Here is a 25,951-nt window from a genome sequence, read left to right as displayed (position 1 = left end):
CAAATTTATTGTATTCTGTCGTTGTGTGCAAGCCTTTGTGACTGTGATGTAGAAGTGTATGATATTCTATGTGAACTGCGTAAAGTGTATATCAGCTTACAAAAAAGTGCAACACGGGTAAAAACATTACATTCCTTGAATAAATTAATAGGATACTTTTTTCTGGCCATTGTATTAATGCAATAACTTATTTTTCTATATTTAACATTATGGACAGATAAAAATCAGGCTTTTAGAGGTAGACATAAAATAAGAAGAAAATGAAGTTAAATATAACAGAAAAAACATGTAAATGTATTTCTGTTATGAAATTCTGTCTTCAGCTTTGATTGGTTGTTGTTTTTGTATGTACGTCAGATTACGTTTGACCGGCTCCGCCTCTCTTTTTCAGCTTTGTTGACTTGGAAACCGTCGAAGCGTTGTTGTTAAAGATGGAGGACAGGACAATCACTGCAGAGTAGATACATGCGCTGACCCTCGGCCAACTCTTCTGCTTCTTATACATACTTTTACGGACTGCTTCTGTGGAGCGAGGTTTGTTTTAATACTCAGACTGTTCGTTGAAGCTCCTAAATATTATCTTACCAAATGTAGTAACCCTGTAAAGTCAGTGAGCTATCAGAAGCATTTAGCAAGCTAGCTGCTAAAGTGGCTAAGGTTAGTGGTTCACACAAACTGTACTTTTTCCTATACTCTGACTTCAGCAAATAAAAACACCATGGGAGACTTAATACGGGTTTGTTTTACTAGAGTGCTAAACTATATAATTAAACGCTTGGCTAGCAAAACCTAGCTAACCCAGTAGAGGTTTTGTTGTGCAACTTTAACGTCGTTGTCATGTATTGTTTTTTAGAATGAGAGTCTTAAGTCCTGGATTATTCTCATTTTGCGCTCGGAAAGAGAAACATCACGCTGTCTGAGAATGCCAGCAGGTAAGTTTCCTGCTGTTCCGTCCTCACTCCAATGGTGGAAGGTTCTTTAAAGTATCAATGCCGTTTTGTTTCGGCTGCTCCCATTTGGGGTCGCCACAGTACATCATCTGCCTGCATCTCTCCTTATCCCTCTGCATTTCCTCCTTCACTACATTCCCGGATCTTTTCTGTAGTCTTTCTCTTTTCCTCCTGTTTGGTAGCTTTATGTTTAACATATTTCCAATCGATCCGCTATCCCCTCCTCTGGACATGCCCAAACCCCCCCTTAACATTGTTAACATTTTCAACTCCATCACCAGCTCCAGCCCAGATTCCTGTCTTTTTCTTGGTGCCACCATCTCCAAACCATACATCATATTAAGTCTCACTAAAATGTTGCAAAATGTTGTTGGTGTCCTTCTTTCCTCTCATATTTATCTCCACCCACTCCACCATGCCTGCACTCTCTACTTCACCTCACTTGTCCCCATGTCTGTTGCATTGCTACGCTTACTTCTCTTACTTGGTGTGATGCAGTAGTGTAAAAATGCAGTTACAAGTTTTGCAAAAAGATTTGATCAATCTACAGAGGTGTTATCAACAACGTGTAGTTAATCTTATTTATATTATAAAGTCTAATCTGCATTGTCATGTAATCTATTTAAAATGTTCCCCTTTATAGGTGAGAGTGAAGACCGGGCAAAAACCCGGGAAAGATTTAATGAAGTCTTCAAGAAGTACACAGAATCTGAGAAGAAAAAGTTAAAAAAGAAAAGCACTGAAACTCCGGAGACTATTGTGGTATGTCATTCTTGTGTTCTATTGATAATTTTACATCAGATGCTCTATATGTTGGCAAAAACATATAGAACTTGCAGGACATGTCTTAAAATTATTTCTGAATAGTTCAGAATCCTTGTGGATTCTGCATTTTATGTGAACAAGGCTGTCATGATGCCCTCCTTCCAAAACAGACAGCATGTCGGACATATTTTAATTGCGGAAGTTTTAATAAATAACAAAATAAAAAGACTGTAAGTACTGACACCTCTTTCCCTTTTCCTCTTTAGCTTCAGAATCTAAAAAAAAATCTCAACCTTGAGAAGGACGCAGAAGACAATGAGACCATCCTCCAGAACACATATGACCCAGAAGAGGGCAGCCCTCGCTACACAAAGAATAAAAGAAGGGAGAGAGAAATTTCAGAGAAGGTTAATTTTAACAACAATAGAAACCAAGAGGGGATTAAAACATCAAAATCTAAAAGAAAAAGTAAGAGGGACCTTCCCTCTCCTCCTATGCCCGAGGACATCGGAAGTCACATCCAAGAGGATGCAAATGCATCAAAGTCTGAAATTCCATTGGATCCAAATGATTCTGTAGGTGGAAAGGCCCCAAAGCAGAAAAATAAAAAGGGAAAAAGCAAAGGTGATACAGAGGCTAAAGAAGCAAGCCAGGAGGAGGACACAGAAGATAACCTATTGCATGAATACCAGCAAAAGATAGTAAAGGAGGAGCAGAGGACTTCAAGGAGGACAAGGGTCAAAGGAGAAGATGAGAGTGCTGTCTCACAAAGTGTTACGCTTAGTAATGATGTGGGGAAGAAGAAAAAGAAAAAGATGAAATCTGTAGTCACAGATTCAGATGCAGGGTGTGTATAACTATTAGTGTACTATGGAGTTATATTTAGTGATAAAGCAACAGTGTTTGATTTCTTTCTACTTCTTTTTTTGCCTCCAGGGATCAAGATGAAGATACAGACCTGGATGCTGATGTGGAAAATGAAACAGAATCCAAGGGAAAGAAGAAAAAGAGGAAGAAAAAACATGGTGATTGCACGATAATTCTCAGGATTCACCAAGTTCCAGTTAAAGGTGAAGAAAGGTGTTGATGGTGATGCATTTCATATTTTGTTTTCTCCCCTTGTAGTTGTCAAAGACCAGAGTGAAGCGGAGTCAGAAGCACCTCAGAAACCAGTTTTTGATGACAACCTTGTTCTTGGAGTGTACATTCACAGAACAGACCGCCTCAAGACTGACTTGACGATTTCACACCCCATGGTGAAGATCCACGTTGTTGATGAAGCCACAGGGCAATATGTGAAAAAAGAAGACTGGTGAGACATTTCTACTATTAAGTTTAGTGGTGTGTTTCAATTTCTGGGCACATTTTTTATTTAGAAATTTTTACCTTAAAATAATTGGACCATAGTTACTTGTTTTTCAGTTAAATTTAGGCACGATCTATAGATATTTGTATTTATAAGCCACTTAACTGTGCCAAAACCTTTGAATTATAACACATTTTGCCTTCAGTTCAAATTTGTTTTTCTTTTTTGTAGTCATCGCCCCGTATCCTCATTTTATGAGCAGGAAAACGTTGACCACGTTCTCCCCATCATGACCCAGCCTTATGACTTCAAGAAGAACAAATCAGTCGTCCCTGAGTGGCAGGAGCAGATCATCTTCAATGAACGTTTTGGCTACTTTGTTCAACAACATGACGAAGGCCCCAAAGTCATACTGTTCTTTGAAGTAAGAGTTATTTCAATAACAGTTAATAAACCATATTTTAACATGTGTGACAGTAATTTCCTTTATTGAAATGTTTTGCAAAGATCCTTGATTTTGTGACTATGGAAGAAGCAAGAGCCAACATTGATGTTGATAAGCATGATCGAGGTTTCCGAAAGATTGCCTGGGCATTTCTGAAGGTAATGTGTTTAATCTGGTCATTTAGAAAGAAAAGATCAGTCTGATTGTATTTTAATCTCCCCTGTTAATATGTATGCCCCTCCATTTTTCAGCTTGTTGGCACAAATGGTGTGCTGAATATTGACAGTAAACTTCGTCTCCAGCTCTTTTGCCCTCCACATCGGGCAAAGAGCCAACCTAAAACAGTTGAGGTGGTTGAATGGTGGAGAAAGTACCCAAGAACCAAATATGCATCTACCCTCTATGTTACAGTAAAAGGCATTAAACTCCCTGAGCATGTAAGTTAGCTGCTACTGCTGCTAGAAGGTTAATAAATCTTCATATGTACATGGATGGATTCAGGAGTATGTTGTAGCTGAGCTGGTTATGTTCTTCAGGTGGACCCTAGTATTCGGTCTATGATGGCACTGCAGGAGGAGAGAGGCAGCACCTCCTATAGTGAACTGCAGAATGAGATCACCAAGAGAAGTCTGACACAACCTCTAGACAGCAAACCTCCAACCTTGAGATGGAGCAGGCTGCCTGGTCAGGTTTGTAGAAGGGTTTAAACTGCTCCTATCAATATTACATACAAATATACATGTTCATATTTTTAGCCTGAACATGGGTAAGTAGCAAAGAGTGGCAGTCAAACAACTAAAGAGAGTTTTACTGTTGCAGATCTGTCGAATTCCTAACAAGCCAATGCTGGCATTTCGTGGTGGTCAGATGGGCTGTTTCACAGTACTCTTTTCTCACACTGGAACCATACTGGCTGCTGCTTGTGCGGACAAAGATGCGTTCCCTGTTGTAGGTAGGTCACATCTCATTGGTGTAAAAGTCCCCCTTCTAATGCTGTTTGTATGCCATGAACACCTCTTTGATGACATCTGGATTCTCCCATGTCTGTGCATCTATGTATTTTAAAAATCAGGTAAAAAAAATAAAATAAAATAAAATGCTGTTTTTATTTCAGTGTATGAGATTCCCTCTGGCAAGGTTTTGGCTGCCTTCAATGGTCACCTCAAAATAGTGTATGATCTCTGCTGGTCCAGAGATGACCGCAGCCTTTTGTCTGCCTCCTCTGATGGAACTGTCAGGTAACTTTGTCTTTGTACAATGTAAGATTAAATAAAAGTGATTAGAAGTGAATGAGGTGTCACTGTTTCTTGTAGTGACTCAGTTTTTGTATAATCTATTATATTTTAGCTCTAAATAAAGTAAGTTAACTAAGTTGTAGTGTGTGTAATACATTGCTTTTTTGAGAAATGGCCTCAACAATACTGGTGATGTTCTGATTTTAAAACTAGCAAACGCATTTTTCTTTATATAAAATAGTTTTTGTATTTTTACATTGTTTCCCTCAGGGAGTGGAATGTAGAGAGGCTTCAAGTAACAGCCCAGAAGGTGCTCCCTCATCCATCGTTTGTGTACAGTGCTCGGTACCATCCTACAGCCCAGAACCTGGTGGTAACTGGGGGCTACGACTGCCTGATACGAGTGTGGAGAGTTGATGTCGGTGATGTGAATGGCCAGCTGCTGCAGGAGTTTGAGGGTCACGGCAGTTTCATTAACACAGTTTGCTTTGACTCCGAAGGTACTGTAAGCCCTGTTATGGAAACATCCCTGGTGTGTGTGTGTGTGTGTGTGTGTGTGTGTGTGTGTGTGTGTGTGTGTGTGTGTGTGTGTTGTCAGCTACTGTGAGTTAGGAAAACTTGGAACAAGATAAGAGTAAATGTAGTATCTTAAAGAATGATGTCTTTCGTATATGTTTTAATGAATCTTGTTATTAATAGCTGTAAATAAAATGATGGTTAAAGTGAACTTTATGTATAGTTCTGTTTTTATAAATCCACTGGCTCCAATTTTTCCCCAAACATTCCTGCCAGTATAACCTTTATGCCAGACTGACTGATTTGCTTTGACTTGCCTTGGACTATTTTTTTCTATTATTAGAGAGAGTAACTGAGATTTAAATTTGTCTTAGACTGTTTACGGTCACTGTCATTTACTTCAAGGCCCAGTCAGAGAGAAGGAAAGCTGCTTTCTTTAAAGCAAAGAAACGCTCAAAGCCAGCCAACTAATTCTGGTTTTGTGTCTATGAGGCACATGTGTGCCTTTCTGTGAAGGGGTGTTGTGTTTGGTTTTGCTACTCTTTTATAATGAATGTGAGGCTTGTTCTCTTGTATATCTTATGCCATATCTGATATTGTTTTCATTGTAAATAGGTCGAAGAATGTTTTCTGGAGACAACATGGGCCTCATCATTGTGTGGAAAACCTCAGTAAATGACAGCAGGCAGCGGCAGCAGCCATGTCGCCACTGGTGTATAGAGAGGGTACAAGAATTGATACTATTCACTGCACTTTATTTAGCTAATGTTAGTTTATTGTCATTTTAAGATCCTATGTTTTCTTTTGGCAGAAAATTGATGAGAGTGATCTCAGTGGTGTCCCCATCAACTTGCTGCAGCTCCATCCGAATGGGCGGTGCCTGCTCATACATGCCAAAGACAGTGTGCTGAGGATGATGGATTTGAGAATGTAAGACGAAATTATAATAAAGCAAAGACAAATATTAAAGTATTGTATTATACTTTGCATATAAATGAGGAGTGATTATTATATTATTGTATGTGTGTTTGAATATGTGTTTGGGCTTTCCCTCTTTAAGTCTGGCTGTAAAGAAATACACTGGAGCCATTAACTACAGAGAGAGGATTTACAGTACTTTTACACCATGTGGGAACTTCATCTTTTCTGGCAGTGAGGATGGGATGGCGTATGTCTGGAATACTGATACAGGTGAGCATGAAATTTTTTATTTTTTCCCGTAACAAAGAAACTAGTCGGTTCTTAATGTTTTTGACAGTATTCTGCATAGTTGCTCCAGCCGTTTCTTTTCCCAGGTGATCAAGTTGCAGTATATTCAGAGCTTTGTTACCCCACGGCTCTCCACGGCGTGTCATTTCACCCCTACGAGAACATGGTAGCTTTCTGTGCCTTCGGACAGAGCCAGCCTGTCCACGTGTACCTGTATGACCGCAAAGGTTTGTGTTTTGTTTGACAAAAGAAGAAGTTAGTCAGTAGTATTGTACAGACTTGCACGACTTCATTTCTGCCTTATTTTTCTCTTATTTCTTCTAGTTTCCCAGATGGAGGTGCACACTATGAAAGCAGCAAGCAGATCAGCTTCTGAAGATATCAAAACTGTTATAAACACACCTGACCCTCTAGCTTTGCAGGACACATCTATTTCTGCAGCCATGGATCAGTTTGCCCAAGCAACAAGACTTGCACTGAAAATGCAGTGTGTGAAGGAACAACTGGACTCAGTTCTGGTAAATGCTCATGTTAATTTTTAAATGTAGAGTGAAATAAGTGTGCAGTTAAATTAACTGAAATTCTTAGAAAAGTATTTTACATATTTTTTTCAGGAACCACGTCAAAGATCTTCTGCTACTGGATTCATTTATGAGCAAGGTACTCTAAGCAATTTAGATGAGAAGGACTTTATATAATTAGCTATATTATATTTGGTATTTTAACCTATTTTTCTGGTTTGCAGATAAATTAAGCAGTACTCACACAGGCCGGAGCTTCACATCAGATGTCGGCACAGTGAGTTTTTATCAGTACTATATCAAAATAGCTTGTGGGGATAGGTTAATTGGATAATCCAAATTGCCACTAGGTGTGAATGTGCGAGTGAATGTGAGTGCGAATGGTTGTCTGTCCCTGTGTGTTGGCCCTGCGACAGACTGGCGACCTGTCCAGGGTGTACCCCGCCTCTCGCCCTATGACAGCTGGGATAGGCTCCAGCGCCCCCCGCGACCCTGAAAAGGATAAGCGGAAGCGAATGGATGGATGGATGGATATATCAAAATACACCTTTGTATACTGAAGCATTGCTGAGGTCACAGATGGTGAACAAGCTTTATGAGCCTTTTCTGTCAATATAGATTTTGTTTTCTGTAATCTGCCTCCAATCGCTTTATTGTTCAGTTGCCCTCAATGTGTTGAGAAGGGAAACAGCATAGAACCAGGTTTATATACTTTAATTGTAAACTCAGCCATTTTTTCCCTTTGTGTAATATGCTAATTTATGTTTTCATATTTCAAAGAAATGTTTAGATTTCTATTTAACCTTGTTTTTAAATCGGTGTTCCTGACAGTGAGAATTGTATTAGAGGGTTTACATGAAATACACAAATGTGAATTTTACTTTTATTATGATATAAAACAGAAAATTGCATTAATTTATTGCACCTTAATGCTGTTATATATTTATTTATTCGTTTTATTTACAGACAGGATTAAATGCCTCACTCCCACCTCCATCTCTCCTGTCACCACACTCCAGACTGAAGCTCACTGGTGCTCTGGCAGAGCAGCTTATCCCACAGGCTTCTCTGAGCACTCAGCCCCGTAAGTGGCTTTTTTCAGTTAATCACACAGTTATTTGTCTTTAACCAGTGAATGGCTTCAATGGAGCTGTGTAACTGAATTCAAATGATTATGAAGATTATAACTGTGCTACGTACAACTTGGGCCAAGTCTTTTCAGCACTGGGCAGCATGTATGTTATGAACAGAAACACAGATGGACTGCTGGCAATTGTTACCCATCTCTTGAAGTGACTGCTGCAAATTGCAGTTACTGTAGTAATGTATAATACATAAAATATTACTGCAGTTTCAATTCTTGATGTTTTTTCTTATACTTTTAGGTGGGTTCAGTCCTGTCGGTCATCTTCTAAAAGGTGCTTCGTCTTTTAGACTACAGACGGTAAGATTTTGTAATGTTTCCAATTAATCTTAATGCTGCTGAGATAGGCAAGGACTGCAGTGGTGTCTGCCTGCTTGTTGCTATAAGAATGAAGTTATTTCCTTTTTTCCTTGTCAGACTCTTCTTGACCACGTCTCTTCAGGGATCCACGTAGAAACAGATTCTGCCCCTGTTCAGCAAGTAGTAAGTATCCAGTGTAATTTTAAGCTCAGCCGCAGCCTTATTTCACACTTATTCAACTGTCCTACCTTTCTGTTCCATTCCTAGGTTGTTTCTCTTTATGATTACAAAGCAAATCGCTCTGATGAATTGACCATTCGCCGTGGCGATGTCATCCAAGTACTGTACAAAGACAACGAGAACTGGTGGTTTGGACGCCTTGAAAATGGGCAGCAGGGATATTTTCTTGCTTCTTACGTAGCAGATCAGAGTAGGTGGATTATCTTTTCTTGTGGTAGATATGCTTTTAAAAAATTGTTTATAAAAATGATAAAAACATGTTATTGTTGTAGGAGATTACAATGAAGAGGTGACTCACATGCCTTTGTCCAAAGAGCCTGATGAGAGGTCAACACCTACTAGGGTAAGAGAACAAAAAAATCAGAGTGGCGTCTGACTGGGATGTGGTCATTAATGTATTTTGGCTAAAAGGTGAAGTGGGGGTGGAGTTTACATCTCATTAATTAATTTTTTTATACCCACTGTAGGCCTTTTGTCAAAAAAATTGTCAGCTTGATTTCATGTCAGCAACAAAAAAGGAGAGAAGAATGAAAAATATCAATATATTGCTCTGTGGTTGCTGGTTCTCCTTTTACATACTATAGCTACAACAACATTTTGAACAGCAGTGGTCTTTGTCATCCCACCTTTTGTGCATGAGAGAGATTTGGAACAAAATATCAGTTTCTGTATTTTTCAGTCTTCTGATGCAAATCTAGCTGTAGCTACAACTTCCATGTTCTGCTGTAAGCAGCTATTTTGGCAAAACTATGACAAACCATGAGTCATTTTAAAGCCTACAGTGGGCAAGTGTCACTTTAATTGCTTTTCATTTCATAAATTCACAAATGTGCTCTGGTTTTATATATGCGTGATTTTCCTGTTCCCATGGGCCATCACTTTTTTCTTTATACTCGTATCTCCAAGGTGTCTGCAGCCATTAGTTCTTCTGGAGAACTTAGGTTTCTTTCCGAGCCGACGCTTTCCGACACGGAACCTGAGATGGCAGTTACTAGGTAAGTGGCTCTCTTTGCTTCACTCCTAACTTCTCCTAACTACACAGGCTGATGAAGCTGTATTGTGGTGGAGATATATTAAGTGCTGATTGTGAAATACGTTTCCCCCATAGAAGTAGAAGAAAAAAGAAGGTGAAAAAGCCACGAGTCCCTGCAGCTTCCTCTCAAGCCACGTTTTCAGATGCAGACGCATCAGCGTCGACCAGTAGCACCAGGAACATAGGCAGATCAGCAGGGCGACCTCTGCCAAAGAGGCCAACAGACAATACAAACAGTGCCTTTGAGCCTGATCCATAAACTCATGGAAACAAACAGCAACTGTATGTCTGCTTTATTCTGATTTTTATTTCAGCTGTGATCTATTTTTCACTTTTTTTTGTTTGTAAATATTTTAGTTTTGAAAAGTCACAGTTTGTATTGCACCTAATACAGATTAAATTTGTTAAATATGTTTATAAAAATATTGTAATTGTATAATGCTGATAAACATATTTTTTGTACATTGAATATTTTGAATAACTTATCCATGTAAGAAAACAGATAATACTGTGTAAACGTATGTAATATTGTAATTCCACTTAATTACCTTGGAAGAGATTTAGAAGTTTTATATATATACATATATATATTTCTTCACAACATAAAAAAAAATCCTTTATAGTTTTATTTCCATCTTTATAATAAGCAGTCTTTGCAGTCCCTTACATTGTCACATTTGAATGCTAATGTACAAAAAGTTAGTGAAAAAAACTCAATATCAGTGTTAAATAAATCTATAATGCAGGCAGAAAAGAAGGTAAAACATTCAACATTTCTAACTGCAGTGAAATCTGCAATAAATTCCCTGTTTGAAGAATTAGCACAGTATGAAAGGTTCATTTTGACCTGTATAACTTGCACTGCTTTACTTTTAAGCCATTGGCCATAAAAACTCATTCTTACTAACCAAACTGTGGGTGGCTGGTGTTGTTGTGTGTGAGTCATCATGGCAGTGTTGGAGAAACTATTACAAGGCAGTTTAAAGTACTTTGGCAGGTGTTTGTGTTTGTGGATACCTGCATGGGAGTCTAACTTATTGTTTAAATTTTAATGTGCATGTTGCTCCCCAAATGAATGATCAAATATATCTGGGAACCCGTTGGGAATGCAGCTGGACCCACTCCATGAATGTATCTAGCTTTTTTCTTAAAATACCTCTCAGGGAATTCCCACTATAGCACATGCCCTAGGACCAGATAAAAATAACTAAAAGACACAACATTAAAACAATATCAGCTTGATAACAAATAATGACTGATAAGATGTTTAAAAAGTTGTGTAACTTGGAGCTGGAACACAGGATCATAGGAGAGGCGTTCTTTCATCTGATTGTTGGTTGTTTTCTTGGACCCTGAAATTTAAAAGTTAAAAAAAGAGGTAAAATTTTTGCTGTTGTGGCAGACTTTCAAAAAAGAAATCTATTTAGAAGAAATCACAGACCTTGAGGTTATACATGTATAACCTCTGAGTAGCACAAATGAGTGTCTCACTATGGGAACGCCTCCTGTAGGACCTCATCAGAAGCTAAAATGCCACCTGCCTATGTCAGGAGGGGCCATGGCCTCCATATATAATAGGCTGAAATAGTGTCACATGTCATTCAAAACAAGCCCACCTTTTCATTTTTTATAGACAGGAGAATGGTCTGGTGAGACACTCATGCTACTCGGAGAACCAGGGTTATATACATAACCTTAAGTTCTTTTTCAAAGCATTTGTTTGGTGAACAAAGAACCTGTACTGAGGACTGAATACGCTAGGTTAGGCGCCGTCACATCTAGCTTGTAAAACCTAACAAATGTGTGAGATGAGGCCGAGCATGGAGTTGCACACACCTCCTGGATAAAACTCCCTTAGAGAAAGCCTATAAGGTAGTCAGGCCCTTAGTGGAATGTGCATGGAGGCCAGCTGGTAAAAGTCAGGCAATACTATTGGGGAACATGTACTGATAACCTTTGGGATGAAGATGAGGTCAAGATGGGCTGGAAAGCAGCTAAAAAAATCTCAGCCAGTCAATGTTTCTCTTCCCAGCACACGGCTGTCAGGAGGGCCACTGGTGGAAAAGTATAGCGGAGGGTTGAAGCCTCTAGTCTGCGTTCAGTGGGTTGCCCCTGGACAGAAAATCTGCTGCAAGGACAGTGGACAGTTTAGCTTAAACCCAACAGCACAGTTATCGACAGCCTTCTGTAAGAAGTGAGAAGAGTTTTTGAATGACATCTGACACTATGTCAGTCTATTATATAGGGAGGCCCTAGCCCCTCCTGACATGGCTTAAAAAGCCTGTAAGAGCTAACATAATGGCATTTCAGCTTCTGATGAGGTCACATAGAAGGCGTCCCCCATAGTGAGAAACGAAATGAATACTATGAAAGAGAACTTATTATGTTCATTTAAAGTTTATGCCTACCTTTGTCGTTTTGTCCGTTGACAGAGAGAATACATGAAGATGAGAAATGCCTGAGGACAGAGTGATCATTGACATTGTATTGACATAAAATATCTAAACGCTGCAGCCACTGATACTTACACCCAAAAATGCCAACGCTCCTTGAACTACAGCAGCCCATTCAAAGCCGAGCTGTTGAACAATAATTCCTCCCACAATGGGGCCATAAAACGTCCTTAAAAACGAGCACAAAATTAGAGCAAAAATCACGGCACTAAAAAGCTAAATGCCAGGAAAGAGATAAATTAGGGACTCACCCAGTGCACCACACTGCTTCATATAACCCAGACACCATTCCAAGTGTACTTAGCCCCTCTTCAAATCCTATTTCACTATGAGGAAAAACTAAATTGTAGAATATTTGTTTCATCCAGCCATATTTATGAAAAAAAACAAACACAAAAAACAAACTGTAGTTCATTAATGTTGAGCATTATGTGAAGCAACTCACTGTGCACATGAAATGAGCTCAGGGAATATGGGGATTACACTTATTGCCAGAGAAAGCCCAATTAGACCAAGCATGACGACCAGCAACCACAGCTGACTAAATGTAAAAAAAAAAAAAAAAAAAAAGGATACAGAAGTTTGGCTTTTTAAGGCAAAGGGATTAATTCAGTATATGACTTGTCGAGGCAACATGTCCCACTCCCCTTGCAGCGGTGTAGATTTTAAATACCAGGGCTTAACCATCCAAAGTAACCAACCTATGTGTCAATGATAGGGAGACAGACATAATAGTGAAGTTGCCAAGAGCAGAGGCAGTGAAGGTGAATGAATTTAAATAACTGGATTCAACCATCCAAAGCAATGCACAATGAAGAAGAGAGTACAGACAGGAGGGAGTGGTGGAAATGAGTTTTAGGGGTGATTTGTGACAGAAGGAGAGCGGTGAGAAGCACTGACCAATACTCAGAACTATGGCAAGTCCAAGGAACTCAGTGACAATCTAACAAGGAGACTTGAAGATTTACACAAGGTGGAAAGGTCTCTTATCAAAATATGTCACCACTTTGCCAAGGTCTGGAAGAAGACCCAAACTGTCACCTTTAGTTGAGAGGAAATTGGTTAGGATGCTCATGAACAGCCCAGGAACCAAGGCTCAAACATGCCATTAACTAGAAACTCCTGAAACACCAGCATCTGCGGTTAAATCACCTAGAAAGAAGCTCGTGCTCCAAAATCAACACCTTCAAAATATTGGTCAAATATGCAACTTGAAATATGCCTAAAGCTTGTTGATGGCTACCAAAAGTGTCTGGTCGAGGTGCCAGTTATTCTGGGACATTTAACCAATATTAAACTTAAACCTGGAAATTGAGACCATAAAGTAATTAGCACAATATTTAGAGTTATATAATAACATTTAAAGTAGAGTTAATTCCTCACAATGGGCTTTCTTTTTTGCTACCACAGGAGTCGCTCCCTGCTAGCCGTGAAAAATATTAAGGGTTTAAGACACTTATTCACAGTGTGACTGTTACCTGGCAGGTGCAATTATTTCCTGGAATTAGACATTGTAAAAATGACGTTAGTAAAGTCTACTCCAATCTCTCCTCTGATATGACTCTTGGCTCAGAGGGGGATAGAGATCTTTCTTAAAATGTCCATCATTTTTAAATACAGAAGTGTTAGTTTTACCTGAATCCCACACTAACCTCTGGATGTGAAGAAAAGGGGCGGGACCAAGCAGACAGAAGCCAATTGTAGCAGCGATGGCGCCTGTCACCAAGAAAGGGATCCTAGTGGCCTGGTGCACAAGATCAAATTTTTAAAAAAAAAAGATAATTATACACATTTAGTCATTTTGATTTCTTGAATACATACGGGATATTTATCTGTGAAATACCCCATCAGTGGTGATGCCAGAATATACACTAAAGGCAAACCAAGCATTATTAGTCCCACGTAGCCATTTGAGAGACCGAACTAAGGATGATGGATAGGGAAAAAAAGTTGTTCAAGGAATGCACAAAAACTCTAGGAAACGTAAGCTGACTTTATCATAAAGGATATCATTACCCTGTTAATAGCAAACAGTGACAAAGTGGCATCCAAAAAGCCCACACCTGCACTGAGAGTGAATACCACGTAGCAAACCAGGATTGTTTTCACGTGGGTGAGTAGTCGAAAGAATGAATCCTTCGATGGGACTGCCTCTGAGAGGAGGGAAGCACAAAATTACAGCTCAGTTATAATGTGAGAAAAATGAAAAAACCCCAAATGGCAATTTTTAAATAATAAACCCAAACAATACACCTAAATCTCAAGTGTTACATACCAATGGACGGCAGGACGTAAATGTTGAAAGGAACCATAATCAACAGCAAGCATCCAAGACTTAAAAAAGGGACAGTGTATCCAAAAGTCTGGTAGAGCCACCCTCCCAGTGGTGGTCCCAGGATAAGGCCGAGTCCTGCAAAAATCTCCAAAATACCCTAAAACAGTAGTGACCCAGATTACTATACTGTGGGAATTTCTTACATCATAGCCAAGAGCCAGTTGTTTTCTGGAGATACATAAAAACTTAAACCTATAATGCTGTTTCTGTTTTCTCGTGATTCTAATGTCTAAACAGCATGCCAGTCTGACAAGTTTGTCCACCCTCACCAAAACAGTTGCCACATTGTTTGGGAATATTTGTGCTGTGATGGCGAAAGCAGACATTGTAGCAGCGCCAAAGCCGACAGCATCAAGCGACCTCACAATAAAGCACAGACTGATGAATATAGGTCCTGCAGGAGCCCGATCAAGAAATCTGCAAAGAAGACAAGAGCCAGCCAAGATTAAAGGAAATGCAGACAAAATAAATAAGCTCAGAGGAACTGTGTGTCATCTGAAACAAAGGTGATTGTGCCATGATCTCTAGGCCTTCGACCCAGAGGGGTTCTTTCTCGTTTTGTATTTTAGGTTATGTTTGGATTAGGGTTCTGTATTCATGGAATCTAGCTTTTTATTCACATTGTGATTTCTTTTGTTTTTATGTGTCCTGTTTATGTCCTGACGCTTCATATAAGTTCCTTTTTTTTATACCTTCAGTTCTCTAAGTTCATTTAGCTGATCTCCTTTTGATTCTGTTCCTCCAGTCTTGTCTTTCTTGTCTTATTCTTTCATTAAAACCAACAATGCGTCAGCCTTAAAAAAACCCCCAAAACTTTACAACTTCCCTAGTGTGCTTGTTGTTTACAGTCTGTGCTCCAACTGAAGTTATAAATGTATTATAACGGTGTACTTTCATTTTACTGAATTCCTAGACTCCCTTTTAAGCAGCTTAGTATTCTTTTGGCAGATTTGCCTACACAAGTTTGGAACTATTTTCTGCTGTGGATTTACACAAACTGGTTGGAGTTATGATTATTTACAGCAGAACAATATGTATATGGGAATAACTATAAATATACAACCGTGTGCTAAACATTGTGGCTACTGGGTCTGTTTTAATTTTGTTTATTCAACACAAAACATTATTTTTTACATGAATAAATTCATTGTTAGTTTGGTATTTTCAGGAAATTTGTGGGAGTGTGGCGGGGGTGTTGTTTGTTTTTCGGCTGCTGAAGAGGGATAGGGCAGCAGGTTCAGGAGGCAGTGCCAGGGGAGGATGGCTGACAGCTGGTAACCACTGTTTAATCATGCCTCCCCTATTTAAGCAGAACGCTGTGTGGAGAGTCGGAGAGCAGAAGCAGCAGCAGCAACTCGCTGGAGTCATGCTGAAAAGGGAACTCCGAAAGCACACTGAAAAGGTGTGTGTAAAACAAATAAAGTGACAGAACGTCAGCATGATCCTTGGAGTTGTTGGGTCCTTTTGTCACAATGAGATTCTGGATTTTTTCCAATTTTATCATTATCATAGGTAACACGAAACACAGGTCACTTACCCAAATATAATAGTGCAGCACGATGATACAAAAAGTCCTGCAATAAGCATGAACTTAGCACCAATCTGGACAATCTGATACACAAAGAATGGGTCAGTTGCACTGTTACAGACTCTCTGGTTACACCTGTGCTCCAAATTGCCATGCATATGGCATGAAGTTAAAGTGTATACTTACATATTTTCCCAATATCAATGAACTAATTAAATTGGAGACAGCATAACACCCAAATATGAGACCAACTACAGTCTGACTGGCTCCTTTCTTCACTGCCTAAATATTAAAACAGGACAACAGATAACGTTAGGGGATCTATATAACAACAACAAAAACAGCAAGGATAATATAATGTCTATTTAACTAGGCAGCTTGTTGTGCCACTTTTTTCCAACATTTGCATTTTTAGCTCATGACAGACCTTAAGTTGAACGGCTGATTACAAAAGAGCCAGTCTTCACTGGCCTTCAGGGAGGATGTCTATTGGTAGCGCATGACTACTCATTCATTCCCTTCAGAAGACATTACTGAGTTCTTAAGGTAAACAATAGTCTAACCTGTGAACTGTACAACTACATGGGAGCACAAATATATTTTAGTAGAAGGAAATGCTTGTTCCCAGTTTCCTCTGGCTAGAAAAGATTTGTTTGCTGATATATGATTTGCACGTATGAGAGAACGTGTTTTATTTCTTCAGTCAAAAGCTGCATTCATAAGCTCATTTTTTAAAAGTTTTTATTATCTTGAACCTTTAACCTCTTGTGCTGTAACATGTGATTTGTACCCTATGATGCTGGCTTCCTTGAGCTTACCTCAGTGGGGAAAAATGGGCCCAATATTGAGTAGCAAATCATAGACCCAAAGTTCACAGATGCCACTGATATTAAGGTGAGAATCTCTTTTCTTGTGAACCTGTGAGGTGGATCTGTTGATTCACCTGTGGTGTTGTTATATGTGTTGTTATCTGAAGAGAAAACGGGAAGAGAAACACGAATAATGCGATTAGGCCACGCTGAGTTGAAAGAACATAAAGTTTGCGGTTAAACTTTTGGCAGAGATAAGGAAAAAAGTCAAGAGGTCAGCTATGTTGAGCTGAGTATCTGCCAACACTTCTCAGTTTATTTTACACAGTAATTTAATTTCCACAGGGTACAAAGGTCACAAACCTCTCGTCGGAGGATCAGCATGTTGATCCATTTTCAATATTCAGGGGTCTGTATCCAGTGGCTGAGAAATACAGACGGTGATAGAACAACTGAAAGAGCAGAGGGTAAATCCTGACAAGTAAATACTTCTGACAGCCTCCTCCGCTAGGTGAAAACACTCATGAGCATGGACCACCGGCAACACTTCCAGACTAACCCTCTTCTTCTTCTAAGTAATAACCAAGTTATTCCCATCCCATTACTGCCCTCCGCAGTCTGGCAGATTAAAGTAAACCAGATATATGTAGAAACATGTAGTCTTTCTATGTTGACTTTAGCATGAGCAAATAATTCAATAATCTGTTAAATTATTCCCATTTTGAATTAGTTACTTAAGTGTTGTTATATTTATTTTACAGACAGGATTAAATGCCTCACTCCCGCCACCTCCATCTCTCCTGTCACCACACTCCAGACTGAAGCTCACTGGTGCTCAGAGCAGCTTATCCCACTTCTCTGAGCACTCAGTCCCGTAAGTGGCTTTTTTCAGTTAATCACACAGTTATTTGTATTTAACCAGTGAATGGCTTCATTGGAGCTGTGTAACTGAATGCAAAAAGTTATGAAGATTTTAACTGCGCCACGTACAACATGGGCCAAGTCCTTTCAGCACTGGGCAGCATGTATGTTATGAACAGAAACACAGATGGACTCCTGGCAATTGTAATAAAATATTAATGCAGTTTCAATTCTTGATGTTTTTTCTTATACTTTTAGGTCGGTTCAGTCCTGTCGGTTATATTCTAAAAGGTGCTTCGTTTTTTAGGCTACAGACGGTAAGATTTGGTAATGTTTCCAATTAATTTTAATGTTGCTAAGATACGCAAGGATTACAGTGGTGTCTGCCCTCTAAAATTGCTGCTACAAGAATTAAATAATGTCCTTTTTTCCTTGTCAGACTCTTCAGGGATCCATGTAGAAACAGATTCTGCTCCTGTTCAGCAAGTAGTAAGTATCCAGTGTAATTTAAAGCTCAGGCGCAGCCTTATTTCACACTTATTCAACTGTCCTACCTCTCTGTTCCATTCCTAGGTTGTTTCTCTTTACGTCTCTGATGAATTGACCATTCGCCGTGGTGCTGCTGTGATATTTTTATTATTATTGTGATATATTTTTAGTACTGAAAAGTTAAAAAGCTGAATTGTGAAAAACAAAATTACAAAATTATTGTAATTATGTAAAGTTGATAAGCATATTTTTTGTAATTTTTTTTTTTTAAATAACTTATCCATGTAAGAAAACTTATGTCATATTGTAATTCTACTTGATTACCCTGTAAGAGAGCTAGAATTTATATATATATTTATTTATCTACAACAAAAACAAAAACAATTAATTTATAGTTTTATTTCCATTTTTATTAATAATCAGTCTTTGCAGTCCCTTAAATTGTCAGTGAGTGAAAAAATCTCAATATCAGTGTTAAATAAATCTATAATGCAGGTAGAAAAGAAGGCAAAACATTCAACATTTCTAACTGCAGTGAAATCTGCAATAAATTCCCTGTTTGAAGAATTAGTACAGTATGAAAGGTTCATTATGAGCTGTATAATTTATCTTTCCAAAGATATCGTTATATCACATGGTTTTCTTCACATTTCTATGAATGAGGTAATCAGATGTTGATATTGGTCAATTAAACAAGAAATTCAAGTTGTGATGTAGAAATCCTATGAATATCTCTACAGAAGGCACAATTGTGGTCGGCAATAGTTGTGATTATTAAGTAAATTGCACTGTTTTAGTATAGTAAATAAATTCATACTTACACACCCATATGAAACACTTACATTCAGATGCACCACCTTAAATCAGTACACTTGCACTGCTTTACAATTAAACCACTGTTTATAAAACTCACTCTCACTAACCAAGTGGCTGGTGTCATTGTGTGTAAGTCATCGTGGCAATGTTGAAGAAACTACTATCAGGCAGTTTTAAATACTTTGGCAGGAGTCTGTGTCTGTGGATTCTACCTGCACAGGACTCTAACTTAGATCACAATCAAGCTGGGTTCGTGTAGTGAACTTCTGGTTTCATTTTTAATATCCGTGTTGCTCCCCAAATTATCTTTGGACCCACTCCATGACTCTCTAGCTTTTTGTAAAAACATAATACAATTAATCTGAGATTTTACATTACACAGTGTTACTGCATTGATAAGAAGCAGGCTATAGAGTTATAAATACCTGCAAAAGTACTTAAAATGCCTGTTTGGTAGTTCCTACTACAACGCATGCCCTAGAACCACAAATAAATAACCAAAGGACTCACAACATTAATACAATATCAGCCTGATAACAAAAAATGGCTGATAAGATGTTTAAAAAGTTGTGTAACTTGGAGCTGGAACACAGGATCATAGGAGAGGGGTTCTTTCATCTGCTTGTTGGCTGTTTTCTTGGACCCTTAAATTTAAACGTTAAAAAAAAGAGTTACCATGTTTTTGTTGCTGCAGACAGCACAAAGGTTAAAAAAAAGTTTTCTATGTGGTTGAAATGACAAATATTATTATGTTGACTTAAAGTTTAGGCCTACCTTTGTTGTCTTGTCCGTTGACAGACAGAGTACATGAAGATGAGAAATGCCTGAGGACAGAGGGATCATTAACATTGTATTGACATAAAATATCTAAACGCTGCAGTCACTGATACTTACACCCAAAAATGCCAACGCTCCTTGAACTGTAGCAGCCCATTCAAAGCTGAGATGTTGAACAATAATTCCTCCCACAATGGGGCCATAAAACATCCTTAAAAACAAGCACAAAATTAGAACCAACATCAAGGCGCTAAAAAGTAAAATGCCGGGAAACAAATATATTAGGGACTCACCCAGTGCACCACACTGCACCAAATAACCCAGACACCATTCCAAGTGTACTTAGCCCCTCTTCAAATCCTATTTCACTATGAGGAAAAACAAAATTTGCAGAACATTTGTTTCATCCAGCCATATTTATGAAAAAAAACCCACAACAAAACCCAAAAACAATATATATTTCTCTTGAATGTTGAGCATTATGTGAAGCAACTCACTATGCACATGTGATGATCTCAGGGAACGTGGGGATTGCACTCATACCCAGAGAAAACCCAATTAGGCCAAGCATGACGACCAGCAACCACAGGTGACTAAACCAAAACAGAAATACAGAAAAAGATACAGAAGTTAGACTTTTTAAGGCAAAGGGATGAAATTGTGTATAAGTTGTCAATATGTCACACTGAATACCTCCCTAGTAGTGGTATAAAGTTTAAATATCTGGGCTTAATCATCGAACGGAACACAGTGCACAAGAGAGGTGAAGAAAAGAATGCAGTCAGGAGGGAGTGGGTGGAGATGAGTTTCAGGGGTGATTTGTGACAGGAATAGTGAAAGGATTAGTGGATAAACTGGACAAAGGATGTTAGAAATAAAGCTGCCAGGCAGGAGGAAAAGAAGAAAACCACTGAAGAGGTTCATGGGTGTACTGCAGGAGGACTGGTGTGACAGAGGAAGATGTTAGGGATAGGCTGAAAAGGAAGCAGACGATTTGCTGTGGTGAACCCTAAAAGAAGCAGCCAAAAAGAAGAAGAAGAAAAAAAAAGAAATGGTGTAAGATACTATGAAATCTTATGATCATATGACTGCAAAGTAAAGATTTACATTGGGATTTGACGTTTAACCACAAGGGCATGAATGTCATGGCAATTTAGGGCTTTTAACTATCTTTTTCCAGGGCAGAATGATGGTACAGTATAGATATTTATATCTATAGATATATATAGTATAGATATATATTTATGACTATGAAAAAATATAAATTGGGTGCACACGTTTGTATTTATTTAGGTTTTTTCCTCATTTACACAGGGCCAATTATGTACATATGCTATTTTAATAAGTGTACCTCCAAATTCATTCAGTAACTCAAATCAACAGCTGTATCGTTGAAACTTGGACGCAATTGTGTGTTCCAGCAGGACAATGATGCTAAACTGGTTTTGGAATAGATAAAGAAGGCTAACATTAAGCTTTTTTAAAGCCCTAAGCTCAACCCTATTGAACATTTGTTGACTACAATTGAAAACCAGATCCATACCAGGAAACCAACCAGTTCAACTCTATAAACTGGTTAAGAATGCAACTAAAATGATCCCAGAAGCATGTTGATGGCATCCAAAAGTGTCTGGTTGAGGATATTTAACCACATATTATTGCTGGCCATTACAAAGAGTGCAGGTTTAAAACACCTTCAAATGGTAAGATCACATTTTTATTCAGAGTGGGACTGTTTCCTGGCAGGTGCGACTGTTTACATTACTGTAAAAATGAGATTGGGAAAATCTACTCCAATTTCTCCTCTGTTATGACTCTTGGCTCAGAGGGGGATAGACATCTTTCTTAAAATGTCCATCATTTTTAAATACAGAAGTGTTAGTTTTACCTGAATCCCACACTAACCTCTGGATGTGAAGAAAAGGGGCGGGACCAAGAAGACAGAAGCCAATTGTAGCAGCGATTCCGCCTGTCACCAAGACCGCCATCCTAGTGGCCTGGTGCACAAGATCAAATTTAATTTCAAAATCAACATATTCATTTATATTTTATCATTTTGATTGCTTGGATACATACAGGATATTTATCTGTGAAATACCCCATCAGCGGTGATGCCAGACAATATGGTAAAGATAAACCAAGCATTATTAGTCCCACGTAGCCATTTGAGAGACCGAACTAAGGATGATGGATAGGGAAAAAAGTTGTTCATGCAATCCACATAAAATTCTACCAAACGTAAGCTAATTTGATTATAAAGGATATCGTTACCCTGTTAATAGCAAACAGTGACAAAGTGGCATCCAAAAAGCCCAGACCTGCACTGAGAGTGAATACCACGTAGCAAACCAGGATTGTTTTCACGTGGGTGAGTAGTCGAAAGAATGAATCCTTCGATGGGACTGCCTCTGAGAGGAGGGAAGCACAAAATTACAGCTCAGTTATTATGTGAGAAAAATGAAAAAACACAAAATGGCATTTTTCAAATGGACAAATAATACACACAAATCTTATGTTGTACATACCAATGGATGGCAGGACGTAAATGTTGAAAGGAACCATAATCAACAGCAAGCATCCAAGACTTAAAAAAGGGACTTCGTAACCAAAAGACTGGTAGAGCCACCCTCCCAGTGGTGGTCCCAGGATAAGGCCAAGTCCTGTGAAAATCTCCAAACTACCCTAAAACAGTAGTGACCCAGGTTACTATACTGTGGGAATTTCTTACATCATAGCCAAGAGCCAGTTGTTTTCTGGGGATACATAACAACTTAAACCTATAACGGTCGTTCTGTTTTCTCGTGATTCTAATGTCTAAACAGCATGCCAGTCTGACAAGTTTGTCCACCCTCACCAAAACAGTTGCCACATTGTTTGGGAATATTTTTGCAGTCATGGCGAAAGCAGATGTCATAGCAGCTCCAAAGCCGACAGCGTCAAGCGACCTCACAATAAAGCACAGACTGATGAATATAGGTCCTGCAGGAGCCCGATCAAGAAATCTGCAAAGGAAACAAATGCCAGCAAGTGTCAAACAGAATAGAAAGATTAAAGGAAATGCAGACGAAATAAATAAGCTCAGAGGAACTGTGTGTGATCTGAAACAAAGGTGATTGTGCCATGGTCTCTGGGTCTTAAACTCGTAGTTTTTAGTTTTTCACTTTACAGTTTTTCTCATTTTGTATTTTGGGTTATATTTGGATTAGAGTTCTGTATTCTTGCTATTTTTACTGTATTCTAGCTTTCTAGTCACATTGTTATTTCTTTGTTTTTACATGTCCTATTTATTTCCTGACGTTCCTTATATCATTATTATATGCCCTCGGTTCTTAGCTTCAGTTCCTTAGGTTCATTTAGTTAATTCACTTTTGATTCCGTTCCTCCAATCTTATTTCTGTATTTGTTTTTATTTTCTCCCGATTCAGTTGTATCTCTTTCCTTGTTTTATTTTGGTAATTATTGTTGGTAATTGGTGATTAAATCTCTCTTTCCACCTGTTACTTCTCCCCTTGCTATCTTATGTCATTATCTTTCCCCTTGAACTTTGTTATATTGTCACAGTTTGTCCTAGTTTGTTATGCCTTGCTTCCTGAGTCTTAGATTTGGGTCCACAATCTGCCTGCTTGCGAGCTGTTACATGACAGACTGAACACACTAACAAGAATGGTAAACTTTGAAACTTTTTATTACTCATCATTAAACACAACAATACACCACCTTTAAAAAAACAAAACAAAAGTTACAACTTCCCTCGTCTGCTTGCGGCTCACAGTCTATATGTTCTTACTGAAGTTATAAATAGATTATAACTGTGTACTTTAATTATCAGTGAATTCCTGGACTCCTTCTTAAGCAGCGTGGCACAGTAGTTTTTAGCAAATTTGCCTACACAAGTTTGGATCTATTTTCTCCTGTGGATTAATAAAAACTTGTTACAGTGATGAATATTTACAGCAGCCCAACATGTATATGGGGATAACACTAAATACACAACTCTGTACTAAACATTGTGGCTAATGTGTTTTCATTCTGTTCATTCGGCACAAAAAATATTGTTTGTTACATTAATAAACATCTGTGAGAAATAATAACGAGAAAATGTTTTTTTCCAGCTTCATCTTTATCATAGTTATTATTTTTATCATAATATTATCATAATACGAAACATAGATCACTTACCCAAATATAATAGTGCAGCACGATGATACAAAAAGTCCTGCAATAAGCATGAACTTTGCACCAATCTGGACAATCTGATACACAAAGAATGGGTCAGCTGCACTGTTACAGACTCTCTGGTTACACCTGTGCTCCAAATTGCCATGTATATGGCATGAAATCAAACACTATACTTACATATTTTCCCAGTACCAATGAACCAATTAGATTGGAGACAGCATAACACCCAAATATGAGACCAACTACAGTCTGACTGGCTCCTTTCTTCACTGCCTAAATATTAAAACAGGACAACAGATAAAATTAGGGGATTTACATAACAGCAACAAAAACAACAAGGATAATGAAAAGTGAATCTCAAAAATAACGTATAAACTATAGATATATGAATAACCCTGAACCATAAAAGACTTGACATGAAAGCGAGCGTTTATTGAACCTCCTGACAAATTAAATACGTAACATATTTGAGTTTTAATTTTTATTACATTTGCTACATCTGGTATTTTTATTTATTTAATGCATTTAATTCATTGCTTAAAACTGTATTGTGTAATTTATTTTAGATTTTTTTGAGGAGGAAAAGAAAAGAAATAACACTTATGATGTATCAAATGTCCCCCCGCACATGTATCAAATATGATAAAGTAGGCATTACGATGTTAAGGTGACAAATGTCTTTTTAACTAGGCAGCTTTTTGTGCCATTCTTTTCCAACATTTGCATTTCTAGCTCCTGACAGACCTTGAACGGCTGATTACAAAAGAGCCAGTCTTCACTGGCCTTCAGGGAGGATGTCTGTTGGTAGCGCATGACTACTCATTCATTGCCTTCAGAAGACATTACTGAATTCTTAAGGTAAACAATAGTATAATCTGTGAACTGTACAACTACATGGGAGCACAAATACATTTTAGTAGAAGGAAATGCTTGTTCCTAGTTTCCTACTGCAAGAAAAGATTTGTTTGCAGATATATGACTTGCATGTATGAGAGAACGTGTTTTATTTCTTCAGTCAAAAGCTGCATTCATAAGCTAAGTTTTAAAACTTTTAATATCTTGAACCTTTAACCTCTTGTGCTGTAACATGTGATTTGTACCCCATGATGCTGGCTTCCTTGAGCTTACCTCAGTGGGAAAAAATGGGCCCAATATTGAGTAGCAAATCATAGAGCCAAAGTTGACAGACGCCATTGATATTAAGGTGAGAATCTCTTTCCTTGTGAACCTCTGAGGAGGATCTGTTGATTCAGCTGTGATGTTGTTATCTGTGTTGTTATCTGACATTTCTGAAAACGGGAGGAGAAACATGAAAAATGCGATTAGGCCATGCTGAGTTGAAAGAACATAAAGTTCGTGGTTAAAAATATCGCAGTGGTGAGGGAATAAAGTCAAGAGAAGTCAGCTATACTGAGCTGAGTGACTGCCAACAATGCTAGAGTTTATTTTATTGATTTATGTTTTTACACAGCGTACAAAGGTCACAAACCTGTCGTCGGAAGATCAGGATGCTGGTCCATTTTTAACATCCAGTGGCTGAGAAATGCAGACGATGACAGAACAAGTGAAAAAGCAGAGGGTAAATCCTGACAGCACCAGCCGCCTCTGACAGCCTCCTCCGCTACAAGTGACTACAGTCATGTGCATGGTCTACCCGCAGCACTTCCAGACTTCTTCTTCTTCTTAGTAATAACTTAGTCCCATCCCATTACTGCCCTCTGCAGTTTGACATATTAAACTGCTATTTTATTGGAAACTCGAATTGTAATAGTCGTCGCACAATTAAAGTACTAGTAATACTAAGTACCAATCGAGGGCTCTGGTAAAAACTCAATGAATGGCTTTTTTATGATGGCCAAATAAGGTTTTAACAGAAAATGAAAAAAATCTATAAATGTAGTTATGTAAATGTAAATAAATACAAACAAACCTTTATGTTAAGCATTACTTAGGTTTATGCTAAAATCTTTGACTACAGTTTATCTCTGATGCTAATACTGATGAATCTGACAGCAAATTGCTTGTACCTTTTAACATTTT

At 38.3% G+C, this 25,951-nt stretch overlaps 3 protein-coding genes across 4 annotated transcripts; 1 reads left to right on the top strand and 2 right to left on the bottom strand.

Annotated features, from left to right (window-relative positions):
• Nucleotides 1-386: 386 nt before the first annotated feature.
• ahi1 (Abelson helper integration site 1) lies at nt 387-12,320 on the top strand. Its single transcript, XM_085142405.1, has 27 exons — nt 387-534; nt 854-932; nt 1,594-1,712; nt 1,982-2,562; nt 2,652-2,740; nt 2,841-3,027; nt 3,253-3,445; nt 3,529-3,624; nt 3,718-3,903; nt 4,003-4,155; nt 4,286-4,418; nt 4,581-4,704; nt 4,972-5,201; nt 5,833-5,942; nt 6,029-6,147; nt 6,278-6,408; nt 6,513-6,653; nt 6,751-6,944; nt 7,041-7,086; nt 7,172-7,224; nt 7,914-8,031; nt 8,333-8,391; nt 8,509-8,574; nt 8,659-8,821; nt 8,904-8,974; nt 9,538-9,626; nt 9,740-12,320. Exons 2-27 carry the CDS (start codon nt 923-925, stop codon nt 9,921-9,923), a joined length of 3,645 nt encoding a protein of 1,214 aa, XP_084998531.1. The 5' UTR covers nt 387-534; nt 854-922; the 3' UTR covers nt 9,924-12,320.
• Nucleotides 9,811-18,391, bottom strand: LOC146496043 (MFS-type transporter SLC18B1-like). Of its 2 annotated transcripts, XM_085142415.1 has the most exons (14): nt 17,153-18,390; nt 16,799-16,950; nt 16,167-16,262; nt 15,990-16,063; nt 14,722-14,869; nt 14,393-14,549; nt 14,134-14,270; nt 13,939-14,040; nt 13,770-13,861; nt 12,563-12,658; nt 12,369-12,443; nt 12,193-12,286; nt 12,073-12,122; nt 9,811-11,016 (listed from the first exon to the last, which is right to left on the bottom strand). In XM_085142415.1, the coding sequence occupies exons 1-14, from the start codon at nt 17,181-17,183 to the stop codon at nt 10,968-10,970; spliced, it is 1,353 nt and encodes a 450-aa protein (XP_084998541.1). In that variant the 5' UTR covers nt 17,184-18,390; the 3' UTR covers nt 9,811-10,967. The 2 variants fall into 2 exon arrangements, with proteins under 2 accessions (XP_084998541.1, XP_084998542.1); XM_085142416.1 differs by lacking the exon at nt 12,563-12,658 and having other exon boundaries at nt 17,153-18,391.
• A 154-nt stretch (nt 18,392-18,545) lies between these two features.
• Nucleotides 18,546-25,702, bottom strand: LOC146496042 (MFS-type transporter SLC18B1-like). The gene is made up of 14 exons (XM_085142411.1): nt 25,401-25,702; nt 25,040-25,200; nt 24,089-24,184; nt 23,912-23,985; nt 22,587-22,734; nt 22,258-22,414; nt 22,004-22,140; nt 21,809-21,910; nt 21,638-21,729; nt 20,230-20,325; nt 20,026-20,100; nt 19,850-19,943; nt 19,730-19,779; nt 18,546-19,599 (listed from the first exon to the last, which is right to left on the bottom strand). Exons 1-14 carry the CDS (start codon nt 25,438-25,440, stop codon nt 19,551-19,553), a joined length of 1,371 nt encoding a protein of 456 aa, XP_084998537.1. The 5' UTR covers nt 25,441-25,702; the 3' UTR covers nt 18,546-19,550.
• Nucleotides 25,703-25,951: the final 249 nt, after the last annotated feature.

The sequence above is a fragment of the Neolamprologus multifasciatus genome, chromosome 19, assembly GCF_963576455.1.
Source record: "Neolamprologus multifasciatus chromosome 19, fNeoMul1.2, whole genome shotgun sequence".
In the NCBI taxonomy this organism is placed as follows: Eukaryota; Metazoa; Chordata; class Actinopteri; order Cichliformes; family Cichlidae; genus Neolamprologus; species Neolamprologus multifasciatus.
Note: the sequence above shows the minus strand (reverse complement) of the source record. Positions and strands in the feature narration are given on the sequence as shown.